The sequence below is a fragment of the Ixodes scapularis genome, unplaced genomic scaffold (assembly GCF_016920785.2).
Source record: "Ixodes scapularis isolate PalLabHiFi unplaced genomic scaffold, ASM1692078v2 PGA_scaffold4__175_contigs__length_147842914, whole genome shotgun sequence".
Taxonomy (NCBI): Eukaryota; Metazoa; Arthropoda; class Arachnida; order Ixodida; family Ixodidae; genus Ixodes; species Ixodes scapularis.
The window spans coordinates 139,074,722-139,087,825 of NW_024609879.1; the positions used below are offsets into that span (position 1 = coordinate 139,074,722).

The 13,104-nt window shown below is 45.3% G+C and overlaps 1 protein-coding gene across 1 annotated transcript in view; it reads right to left on the reverse strand.

Annotated features, from left to right (window-relative positions):
- Positions 1–2,956: 2,956 nt before the first annotated feature.
- Positions 2,957–13,104, reverse strand: part of LOC120836240 — a 48,697-nt gene continuing 38,549 nt past the window's right edge. Inside the window, exon 11 of the mRNA XM_042293289.1 lies at positions 2,957–3,064. Coding sequence (XP_042149223.1) covers positions 2,957–3,064 — 108 coding nt within the window. The remainder of the gene's footprint in view (positions 3,065–13,104) is intronic.

Genomic DNA, 13,104 nt, shown 5'->3' on the forward strand with positions numbered 1-13,104 from the left:
ACGGAGTTTTAGTAGACCGTTTTCGTGCAGCCGCTCTGCAGAGCGGAGCGCGGAATCGCCACTGCACCTGCGCGCCGATGGCCTTGGCTGTAGAGTTCCGGGTAGCGGAGGGCTTAGCGGAGGGGAAACACGGTCTACTAAAACTAGCTATCAGTGAGTTTTAGTAGATCGTGCTTCTTCCTCCGCTAAGTCCTTCGCTACCCGGAACTCTACAGCCAAGGCCATCGGCACGCAGGCGTAGTGGCGGTTTCTTCGTAGCGGAGGGCTAGCGGAGGGGGAAACACGGTCTACTAAAACTCTCTATTAAGTCGTTTGCAACGCTCGCGAGACTTGACCGTGAAAGCGGCGTTCTAGCGTTTTATCATGCACGACCTACGGTCCAATACAAGCGTTTCTCAGCGTTTTACGATGTGCGCTAAAAAGAGACCGGAAGGACTAAACAATCAAGAAAATAAGTCTGCCACCTTTTACACTTTTGTGTTGTTTTCTTCGCATGACATTTACGAGCAAGGTGGATGAGCGTCAATTACGCAGAATTAACACGTGACCTAACAATAATCGCTTTGGGAGGACAGGCACGCTGCAAAACTTTAGGGCTCCTTGCCTTTCGAAGCGAAATGACTGGAACATACCTGGACAAATTTATAAACGCCCTACTGCTACCTGCCAAACGGCTCGTAAATTTTTGAAAGGGTAAAAACAGCGCAAAAACGACACAGACAGAGAAGATGTACACACACAGAGCGCTGACTTTCAACTGTTCATTTCAAAGAGAGCGCTGACTTTCAACTGTTCAATATCGTAAAAGCTTATCTCTGTAGGTATCTTTTCGGCATACCGCAAGCAAGTCCTCCTCTTCTTGCTCAGGGGTTCAGCTGACGTCAGAACGACACCGTTCTCTGATTGGTTTTGATCGGAAGGACAGTGGGTAGACTGCAATGCTATAGATATGCCTTGAGATCTACCCACTGATTTCTTTTCTTTTTTTTTTTTTCAGTCAGCCAATAGACTTTTTGCTATATCCCCCAAGCGCCCTGACCGGCACTCGAGGAATCATGGGAACGGTGTTCCTTCAGCCCCCGAGTAATCGGTAATTTTGACCAATTTTATGGTTACACAGTCTTGAGTGTAGGTAATTCGGAGTCACACTGAACAAGCTGCGTACAGAGACCGAGAACCTGTCATATCATTTCTAAAATTTCTCGTCAGTGTCAGCGTTTTTAATACTGTGCATGCGATCCACCTTTCTACCTGGCTGAGCTGCAGAAATTTCTTACATTATTATTCTCGTGATTGTTGTTTTAGCAGGAATTGCTTAAAAAGCAATGAATTCCCAATAACCAAAACCATGATTAAGCTCCAATTCAGCGGGGCTGTTTATAGCATTTTTAGCGTTTCTGACTTAAGCGTCTTTGAAGCTGTACAAAAATGATAATAATGTCAAAGATTTCGGCAGCTCAGCCAGGTTGAAGGGTGGACAGAATGCACAGTATCGAAAATTCTGACATTGACGAAAACTGGTAAAAGTGATATTATAGGTCCTTGGGCCCTATACGAGGCTTGTTCAGAGTGACTCCGAATTACACTCAGAACTCTGTAACCATGCCATTGGTCGAAATCACCGATCACTAGGGAGCTGATAGGAACACCGTTCTCATGATTCCTCGAGTGCTGGCCGGAGCCCTTGGGGGATTTAGTAAATGGTCTATAAGAGCTCGACATTCTGACCTGTGCAAGAGTCAGGCTAACTTTCACTCCGCATTGGAATCATGGTCGCAATTACGACGGTTGCACAACTCACAGAGCAGCGAAGCCGTTTTTGCGGAAACGAACATCTTTATTCAGCATCAACAAGCACAAACAAATCGATCAAGCGGAATCAAGCAAAATGGTTTGCGTGGGACATTATGGGCGGTCCCGCTACAAAGCGCCTGCACAGGGCCTCCGAAGGCGCCTATACTTACGACAATTGTTTCCTGCAAATCAGGTCGGTTGAAGAGATCTTCCCCTAAGCACCTCGGTGAAGGCAAAATGACTCGCGATCCTAGAACCAGACAAGCTGAACTAGCTGCGCGACTTGAGCACGCCGCAAACATCGGCAGCCGGGTTTGTTATCCTTTTAAGCCAGAACAGAAAAAACAGTTTCGGGTTATTTTTTTAAATCAATAATGACTCTCTCTAGGTTATTTGTTTCTCAAACATTAAAAAAGAAAACACTGTCTGTAACATTACTATGACGGCCACACAGAAACAATTTTTCAAGGAACATTTCACGCGTCAATCATCCCTCCAATCAATGAGGGCTGAGAAGCGGCACCCAGACATAGCTAAGTACCTTTCGTTTCGTGCACGGGATCTAGAGCAGGGCTATACCTTCACCTCAATTGCATCTAACAACGTAAATATTACACAAAAAAAAAAAAAAAAAAAAAAAAAAATATATATATATATATATATATATATATATATATATATATATATATATATATATATATATCGTGTGTGGAAAATCTAAAAAAAAACTACTGTTTTCTATGTAGGATTTTAATTTTTTTTTTTTCATTTTAGAGTACCTTTAAGCCATGCTTGGGGCACGTCCGGCGACAGTCCGGACCTTTTGTTTGCAACGAACAACGTGCATTTAGTCAGATGTCTGTACGAGCAGAGCGACTGCAGCTTTGCACAAAGATTAAATTAAGAATCCTCACTGATAAAAGAAAATGTGATTGAGCACAAAGAATGCCCCGCGTTACGTATAGTCCGGCTCCCCAACAGGGCGATGGCCGATCGAAAATTTCCCGTGTCCGCAATCGTGGAGCGGAAAGGCAAGATTCAGAAAACTCGTCGTAGAGATCAGTGCTTTGCTCTCTATGTGTTGTTCATGTTTAGGAATATAAAGACCAAAAACTGTTCGAGGATTGTTCCATCGTCATTTTATTGCGTACGTTGAGTCCATTTAAAACGGGTTCTCGGGCGGAACGTACGGGTGGATGTCGAGGGAACCATTCGGAAGGTGCTCGTGGATCCATTCTTCACGGTTGTAGCAAGCGCCGTTGACGCAAAACTGCAAATACAGAAGTACTCGTTAAGGGCTGCACAAACAGGACACGCTCTCTGGTGAGCACGGCAAAAAGAGCTTGTAGGCTTCCCAAGAAATGAAAACGTTGCGGAGCGCGCGTTCGTTTTCCGCGAGGACATCCACCGTGCAAACAGAACGGATTCCTTCTCTCCTCGTAGCTGTCGTCCCCTCCCCTTCCTTGTTTTCAGGGTGCTGAGGACTGAAAACAACAGCGGAGGCCTTGAGGACTGTATGAGTGGATACTTCCTGGTCCTAAGGACACGGAGCTTCCAAAATATTTTAAGAGCCTGTATCGCATATGTAGGGTGACCCAAGTCACAAGGCTCTACCTAAAATGGTCCGTAAAAATAGACGCCTGCACGTAGCAATCTAAACTTTTCGTCAAAGTTGTATTTCACAGGTCGGATTTTTTTTTTTGTAAAATTACAAAGCGTAGCACTTTTTCTGTAAAAAATAGTGCCAAGACACTCGCCAGGGTCTACGGCGGGTGGCGGCGCAGACGACCAAGTCCAGTAGCGGGGAGTGTTTGGTGTTCGTACTAGTAGATGGCGCTACCTGCTTATCGCAACGGCTCGCGACCACCGTGGTTTATTAAAATGAACATAATTTGTTTTCAATGTACCTTTGGTTGAAAAATAAATCCAAATAAGAAAAGCAAAAACTAAAAAAAAAAAAAAATACGCATCTGCATAACGACGGCGCTTTTGCTGCCAACGGATTTCCTCTCCATGTCGTCTGCTTTCTTTCCCTGGTCGGCTGAACTTTCGGGCGTTGCACCTGACGCCATCTATCGATACGAACGCCAAACACACCCCGCTACTGGACTTGGTCGTCTGCGCCGCCACCCGCCGTAGACCCTGGCAAGCTTCTGGGCCCTAATTTTTTACAGAAAAAGTGCTAGGCTTTGTAATTTTACAAGAAAAAACCTACCTGTGAAATACACCTTTGACGAAAAGTTTAAATTGCTACGCGCAGGCGTCGATTTTTACGGTCCATTTTAGATAGAGCCTGGTGACTTGAGTCACCTTATATATCACGCAATGCACTCTCCGTTCCCCCCCCCCCTCTCCCCTTCCAGAAATAAAGAAGAAAAAAAAAGGCTTATGGATGGGAGACTGTAAACACCGCGCGATACATCAAGATTTTCTCTTTAATTAAACAATTTACCACAGAGGGCGCTTGATTTTAATTCGAACTTAATAAATAACTGAAACGTGTTAATGATCTTCTTAATTATTGGTCTTAGAGGTCACATTGCAATTGCAGTTTTGACGGCAATAATTATTAGGGATCAGACCAGTTGAAAAAATTGGCGAAAAGTTGGTTTCTAAGATATTAATCGATCAATTTTTGCGTTTTTTTCGCTCGATTCAAGAATTGAACTCCTAAAGAGTGCCGCAAGCCCCTCCCACAATGACGGTTCGAAGAGCGCCGTAGTCGTTGAGATCATGTCGTCGCTATGCCGACAGCGTCTCCTTGGGAATCGCGCCGACGAGACAAGCCAAGCTGTGTCTGAAACAACAACGTCCCTCTCTAAACGTCATTGTAATTAGTGTTCGCGGCGCATTTTCTTTTCTTCTCTTTTTTTTTCTTTTTTGCACAATTTTTAAGTCAGGCGGAAAAAAAACGAAAATGGTTATATTATTAGGGACTTTTAGCAAACCGTTACCGTGTTTCGCGTACCCCACTACCGGAGCCTTTGAAGCATGCTGGGCTGTTCCCTCCATGTCGTTTCTTCAGTCTCAACGCTGTCTCAGGCTGGTCAAACGCAGGTGTCTGAACCGACATTAAAGGGGCACAGAGACCTCAAAGGCTTTATTTGTTTTTGTCGTCAAAAACGATGCAAGCTGTAGTATTAAACACCTAGAAACAAACAAAAAATACCCGAACGCGCAAACGAATTTCACGCACGCGCGCGCGCCTTTTTATTTTTTTTTTTACCCTTCTTTCCCGCTCCTCACCTCCTCGCTTCTTTTTATATCTGTCGTAATCGATTGTGAAATTTAGAAGCTTTGTTAGCGAAATATCTATAATATTTACCAACGGCATCCGTAAAACATTTTTGTTTTTGTAACGCAATCTCGAGCGCACTACGGCCCTTATTTTTGAGATACCTAAAATCAGAGTCCGGAGTGATGTCGCATCCTGACTTAATTTTTACCCTCACTCGAAAAACACGGCAGCGCTCGACGCATGTAGCACTGAGGGTGATCGGCGAGTCGGGGAATCGGACGAAGTTGTCTTTTTTAGGTGCCCGACGTCCTCTGAAACCTCTAAAAGGAAATCGTCAAACGGTCAAAACAACTGGGTTTGGTGTCTGTGTACCGTATATAGTTTCCGTTGTGACTCCGCCGGGGCAGCCTTCCACGCAGAACCAACGCGACGTGGACCTTTACGTCGCTCACAAAAGTCCACTGCGCCTTCGCTTCAACCTCACACCGTTGCAAAGAATTTGAGATCCCTGAAAGGGTCCTCAAAGAACTTCAAACTGGAAAGTGAAGCGTCGCCTGATCACGGCGATAGGGGGCACTCACGGAGCGGTTGATGGCGGGACGCGGGCGAACACGACACGGAGGCCTGAGAGACACTGGTGCAGATTGCGAAGAAAGTTCAAATTTGGCTTTTGGAAATCATTTTTTTTTTTTTGATTCACAAATACTTCGTTCCCAAGCTTTAAATCTTGAGGACAATGTCCAGGCATCGTTTTCAATCGTTTCGGGCAATAAAAAAAAATAATTTTGACCTGTCAGTGATACAAAAAAAAATGTTTACGTAAAATGTATTTTGCGACACGCGTGTCGCTACCAGACTGATTTAAAAAAAAAAAAAATTCTTTTCGGGGTTTTTTTTTGGCTCGTTGACACGCTTGCATTTCACCAGGACTGACTGAGACAAGACTGCTTTTAAGCCTCTTACGACGGCTTAGGACTGGCTGTGCAGTAAAGGCCCGTTCACACACGTGCAACGGAGTAGGACCGAAAGAGACCAGACCGGTTTTTAAGCCTCTGCGACGTCTTAGAACCAGCTCCGCAGCAGCGCACCCAGTCCTAAGACGTCGCAAGAGGCTGAAAAACCGGTCTTGTCTCTCTCGGTCGTACTCGAATGCAAGAGTGTGAACGGCGCTTAAAGCGCGATCCAAACGAACGCGTTTTCGTGCGGGGCTGGGCCGTGCGCTTCCCGGAAATTGCGTATTTCGTGACGTCGCGCTGATTCCATGCACCTTCCGGGTGTGGATAAGAGAGTTGGATGATTTCAACTTTGTTCATAACGCGCAGGAAAACGCGCTGTGACGTAGTAGGGTGCTCCTCTCCCATACCCTTTCCCGGCCAATGGGTGAAGGCGTTTCTTCGCCGTCTGGCGCACACATGCTGGCCGCTCGCCCGAAAGCACTCCGTCCTCACCAACGCGCATGCTTGGGACTCAGAAGGCGCACCGGAAACAGCAAGAACGTCACAAAATACGCAATATCCGGGAAGCGGACGAGCTACGTGCGCACAAAAACACGTTGGTTTGGATCGCGCTTAATGCAGCCGGTGGTAAGCAGTCACTAGAGACTCAAAACACCGGTCTTGACTAGGTCGGTCTTAGTCAAATGTGAGTGTGTGAAGGGGCTCTTAATCTTTCCCGTCGTAACCAGAGGTAGGTATGTGAACGCCTTAAAAAGACCATGAAGGCAATTTAATTTTTTTTTTTTTTTTAAAGAAGGTGTTTTCGGAAGCATTGGGGTCCTGGCGTGCCACACAATTTTTTCTAGAACGTTGTGACTCTTATTTCTGTACCTGCAAATAAATTTGCGAAACCGAAACAAACATTCCGATTTCTTCCCTTTTTCGCCTCTGGAAAGAGAAGTGACGTCAGGGAGCACTGTCGGCATCAGTAGGATTTAGTGCACGCTCAGTGTGGTTCCCGTGGTTCGCTCTAGTGCACGGCGGTCCGTGAAGAAAACCTGGAAGAAATGGACGACAACGCCGCGCTCGCAAACGAGTTTGAGCTCCCGTTCAGTGACCTCACACCGACTGAACGGGAGATGCTGCTAAGGACGCAGAACTCTGGACTGGCGCTTTACGAGGGCGCCCCAGACCTACCACCAACTCCTCGGTCGCCGCCTCCAGAGCGACTCCCCGCCCCACTTTTACCCAGACTCCGGCTGACGTGAAGGTGCTGCTCAAAGTCTTCTGGTCGGAAATGCAACGAACAAATCCTGACACCGCTGTCCACAACTCTACGCAAGACGACGGCGCGCAACCAGATGCTGCGCATTGCTGCATCGGTCGGCAGTTTATGCCAACTAACGTCGCCCGATCGACCGCACGTCTTTAGCCGACCTTTCGCGCAACCTACTACTGCACATAAACGCGGCATGATTGGTGAGACACCAGTTCGCAAAGCGAACACGAGACGACGCACGAAACCAAAACCAAAAGTCCGCCGCCCCCGGCGCTCGTACTTTTTTCTTTTTTTTTTGGTTCATGGTTGCTCGATGCTTTTTACGCGCTCGAGGTAGCAGTGCGGGATGCGTTCAACCAGTGACAAACGGAGGGATCGCTTCAGATTATGCTTTTATACACGGTATGAAACCTATTAATTCCCAACTACAACTTCAAAAGATTATCCAACGTTCAAATAAAAATGTTTCATGACATCTCACCACCGAAATCGAAACCAAGAGCGCGTCTATCGTTTGAACCAATCGCCAGACGAGGAGCCCGTTGTCGTCACGCTTCGACGGCGCACTTTAGTTCACCTTTCTGCCGCCGCCTCGGTGGGGTCTCAGGCATCGTTCCCGGCGCTATTATTACCGCGCCTGTTTGTTCGATTGGTGCGGCACCCAAACTTCTGTTCGGGCTAGAACTTGGTCAACAGTATCTGAGACGTGCCTGCCATCCATTTCAATCGTCGAACAAAACTTCGAAACTGCCTTCATGGTCCCTTTAAAACCACTTTCTGCGATAGTCTATTTATGGTCATAACCTATATTATATGTAGTCCCTAAGCATCCTAAAAAAAAAAAACATTACATTCATGTGTGACCGATGTTTCTATTACAATCGGTAACAAAGATCGATTGCCTCGGAATACTCTCGTTGAGACTTGAAGGCGCCGCCGCTAGAGGAAGGACAGGGTTCTACCCAGGGGGGTAAAGGTGGGTGAGGAGGAGTGGCAAATCCCGTGCGCCGACATCCTGGGTCCCGAGTGAACGATCGCGAAAGAGAGCGACAGAACACGAGAGAAAGAAAGCAACGTTGCCATGGTAAACGCGGTAAACGCGAAGAGTGTAAACTCTCAGCAATATAAACAGTGATAATTTAACGTTGTAAACTAAATTCTGAGCTATTCTAACGCTTATAAAAAGCAGTAAAGTCATTACGCTGCATTAACTTCCCTTCTGTCCAAATCTCGGAAATCTGGTGGTTGCGCAGTTTCGTATTCCTCAACCGCGCCCAGCCGCGCCCCACCAGCGAAGCCGGGTATATGGTTTAGTTTAGCGTTAACGCGAGGCCGTACATCTGCGCGCTATGCAAAAAGAAACCTTCGAAAGGAACGCGAGTATTTTTCCACCGGTAAGTTCGTGGATTGTTGAAGTTCACGAAACTGCTCTGATGATGTAACCGTGTTTGGGACCCAGAGGGTCTGCCTGCATGGTCCGCCGCTTGCGGCAGCCAGAATGTATTGGAAAATGGCGGACCTTTTCCTCTAGATTTAGTATATGATCTCTATGGTTCTGCCCTTCCTCAAGCCTCGTCCAACGGCGACCTCTGGTGTCTCGATCTTTGATACCAATTTTAGTAAAAATATCGGCCAAGCATGATTTAATGTGGTACATCGAAGACTCAAGATGGCCCTACCTCTCTTCAATGACTTGTGATTGGACGACCAAGAAAAAAGTTCTGACGGCCTACAGGAACTCTCTACAGGACCAACTCAAGCAAGCTTGGAAGGTGTGTGACACTATTTGGACATTAACACGTGGGGAGAGTTATGGCAATACTATTGAGTATTCAACCTGGCTGCGATTGTTGTCGTCAAAAAGGGAGGCGCTATGGAGTGGGAGCAGAAGGAAAGCTATAATTTCCGTGTCAAAGCGAACTGCATGTGAGGCAACGAATGTTAGAATTAATCGCCAAGGAATGCCTTTAAACTTGTCGGGAAAGCAGCTAGATAAAAAGACAGAAGCATGTCTGGGGAAGGGACCGAAGTTCTCCGTTAACGTGAAGCCATCTAAGGTGGATATAGTATCTGATGTGCTTGAAATCACGAAGAAAATTTCTGATCAGGACAAGAAAAAAGTTTTTATTGATGAATCAATAAGGAAGGTCTCAAGGATAGTGGATCAGACTTTTTCGAGGGATAAGGTATCCTGTAAGATGTTCAGGGATGTAAAGAAGGACCTAGAACAGAAAGAGCTTACTTTACTTCAGACGGACAAATCAGGGAGGTTTGCTGTCCTAGGAAATGACATGTTTAGAGCAAAGGCAGCTGAAGCGGTAGATAAACTTTTTAAGCCGTATGTTGGGGACCTCAAGAAAGCGAAAAGGAATGTGGTAGCTGTACTTAAGGAGTGTGACTTTCAGACGGTGGTAAAGAGGCTAGGGGAGGTTTCACAGGCTACCTTAAGACTGAAATTTTTGTTGAAGGACCACAAGCCTGGCTTCCCGTTGAGAGTAGTTGTGAACGAAAATGGTGCTTGGCAGAGGGTGTTGTCGGTTTTTATACAAAAGTGTCTAACTGGAGTGAAGGTCGATAGCCCGTTATCATTGAGAAACTCTGAGCAATTAATAGAAATACTGAATCCCCATCATGGGAGAAGCTGCGAAGTAATAACTTTAGACATCAAGGATCTTTATTATTCTATGAATAAGTCGGAGCTTTTGAGGAGGGTCAGGGGGTGGTGTGATGACCATCTAGTAAAATTTCAGTCTTCCTCTGGAATTGATGTGGATAGCTTTATGAGCATTCTGGAGTTTTATTTGGGGTCCACTGTTATAGACTTTGAAGGTGCTCTTTTTATCCAAAAAGAGGGAGTGTGCATCGGGTCTTCAATTGCGCCAGTGTTATCAGAGATTTTTTTAAATGAAATGGATGTTTATGTCGACGCGTTTGTGCGGTCTTTGCCGAGTGGAGCTGTTGTAGTTCGTCGCTATGTAGACGACATTTTGATTTGTTCTTTTGAGGAAGGGTTAGCAGGGACGGTTAAGAAGTGTGTAATAGAAAAGTGCCGCGATTTGACGTTCACGGAAGGAAGCACTCTTCAGGGCAAGATTCAGTATCTAGACCTCCTACTACACACGCAAAAGGGCTTGTGTTGGAGGTTTGGTAAGGAATCGGCAAAACCCTTGTTGGCTGCTGACAGCTGCCACTCGAAGTTAGTCAAGAGGGGTGTAATCGCGTCTGTGGTAGATAACGCGTGTAAGAAGTCATGTGTACATCACGTTGGAGAGGCAATAGGGTTGCAAAAGTTGCGTCTTGTGGAAGCGGGCCATCACCAGGATGTGATTTCTAGCGTTATGCTCAAGGTGTTAAGAAAGTTCAGTTCGGCTCCGGTAGAAAAACCGGTTGTGAAAAATGTGGTCTGTGTGCCTTACTATCATGGAATATCTCACAATTTGAAGTCAGTGGCCAAGAGGTTCGGAGTAAATTTAGTTTTCAAGGCACAACATAAATTGGAAAGCTTAACCCCCTTTTCGGGTGGTCGTCAGGGTTGCCTAAAGAAACACCAAAACCCTGATTTAACTTGTCAAGTAGGAGTTGTATACGACATTCCGTTGCGGTGTGGATTGTCTTATGTAGGCCAAACTGGTCGCTGTTTGAATGATAGGTTGCTGGAACATAAAAGGGCGGTAAAAGACAATGCGCAGAATTCAGAAATAGCTAAACATGTTGTAGACTGCAATCACTGTCAGCCTGAGTGGGGGGATACCCAGGTATTGCATAAAGAGAAAGAAAATGGTAGGAGAGTTGTGAGGGAGACTTTATGTATTTTGGAGCGTGGCAATTGTGTCAGCACACCGTCCTTGGGTTTCGGAAGTGAACTGAAACGCTTTCTATGTCTTTAATTTGTTTTTTTTTTTTTTTTTTTTTTTTTTTTTTTTGAGGGGTGGTTGAATGCTAACACCGTGTCTGTTCGATAGGCCTGTTATCAGTTGTGGCTGGTCAGTTCCGTAAAACTTATCTTTTTTTTTTTTTTTTTTTTTTTTTTTGTGGGGGGGGGGGGGGGGGGTGTTTTCATTGTTAGCAGGGTTTGAGTGCCTGTTTCTTGGATTGGAAAGGGGTCAGTTTTTGGTTGGTATGAAAGGAAGGGAGGTAGCATGTGTCATTGGTTCAGTTTGAGATGTCGTTGATGGAGTGGAGAGGAGGTGTGTCGACCTTTGGAGAGGAGGGTTGTTGTGTATATATAAGAGCGGAGGTGTTCAAATAAACTAGAAGCTGTGTTTGAGACTTGTTGTTGTTTTGTCCGTTTTTTTATTTTTCCGTGTCTCCGGTTTACGATGGAAGTTCTTCACCAGCTCGCCTGTGCTTTTACCCTTTCTTCGATGATTTAATGTGTTTTTTTTTTTTTTTTAAGATTCCTGAAGCCGGTAGATTAAATTATGAGCATAAACAGCCTATCGCAGTAAGGGCCGGTTGCACTAACGTCGCTTCATAGAGTTATTATAATATACGCTAGAGGTTCAAGTGGCGCTAGTGTGCTGACGCAAATTGAAGCAGACACCAACCAGTCAAAAATTGACTTCCGGTAATGCATTTCTATGGGAAAAAGTGAGTGCATTTTCTCTCTGCGCTCGATCATAAGAGCAAATATCCCGAATAATTCATACGTACTAGGTAGCTTGGAACATTTCTCAGTCAGGCCGATAAAATAATTGGTCAGTTACGGTGTTTTTCTTTCAAATTCATCGCATTAAAAACGGTGCTAAAACAGCCTCGTACGTGTATTTATGTGCACTGTCGGACACTGTTAGCGCGAACACGACGTCGGCGCTTTTCAGCGTGCCAAACGAACGAAGAACATCTGGAAATTAAGAAAGACGGCAAGAACTACGCAGTAGCACTGGATCAGTAACTACACGTGCATATACGATCAAAATTAATTGAAGGCCACGTAATCTATTCCTATTTTAAATAAGTAAGTACCGTTTTATTCTTTCTGCTCTGAGCGAAGCTGCTTGTTCTACGTTCAAAATATCACTCGCACGCTCGAAATCTTTGAGAAAAAGCGCCCGATAAAAGCTGCCCGGCAGAGAAAACAATGCAAAGAGACAACTTTTACAGCCCACGGACTTTATTCTCTACGTTTTGAATGTTTTTATCCGCTCATGCATGACGAGGTCAATTTTATATAGTGACAGGACTGGCATATTATCAATATATAAGCGTCACCGGATTGCTGGCGAGCCTTGAACACACTCTACATTCCTTTCAATTGTAATTTTGCTTCGAATCGTCGCTTGTTTCTACACACCTGCTGCGGAACACACGTTTGGGACTGAAATGTAGCGAAGTTAAACATCGGTCACTGATGAAGAAAAATGCGCTAACTAAAGCAATTACACTTTTACAGTGTTAATCAAGGTACATACTATTCGGTACGACCCAAATAACCAAAGTGTTCCGTGTTATTTTCCGGCGAAGAAACAAAATGCACGCGCCGCTTTCCCATAGGAATACACAGGAAGACTGGAAAAGTAGACTGGTTGCTGTGGTAGATTAAATTATGAGCATAAACAGCCTATCGCAGTAAGAGCCGGTTGCACTAACGTCCCTTCATAATAACTCTATGCGTCGCTTAGCGCAAAGCGGAGCTTAGCCGGGAACTTAAGCTTAGTTTCGGTTTCGTTCGGTTGCACCAAACTCGCTTATCGCTAAACCTAGCACTAAACTACGCTTAACTTAAACGCTCAACATTGGGCGCTTTGCTTTTGGTTGTTTCTCAATCCTGGATTAAAAACATGGCGGTTGGTTTGTCGCGGTCGACGCGGTGGACGAAATTGGTTGTGCAAAGTGTTTTAGGCTACATCAGCGTGAAA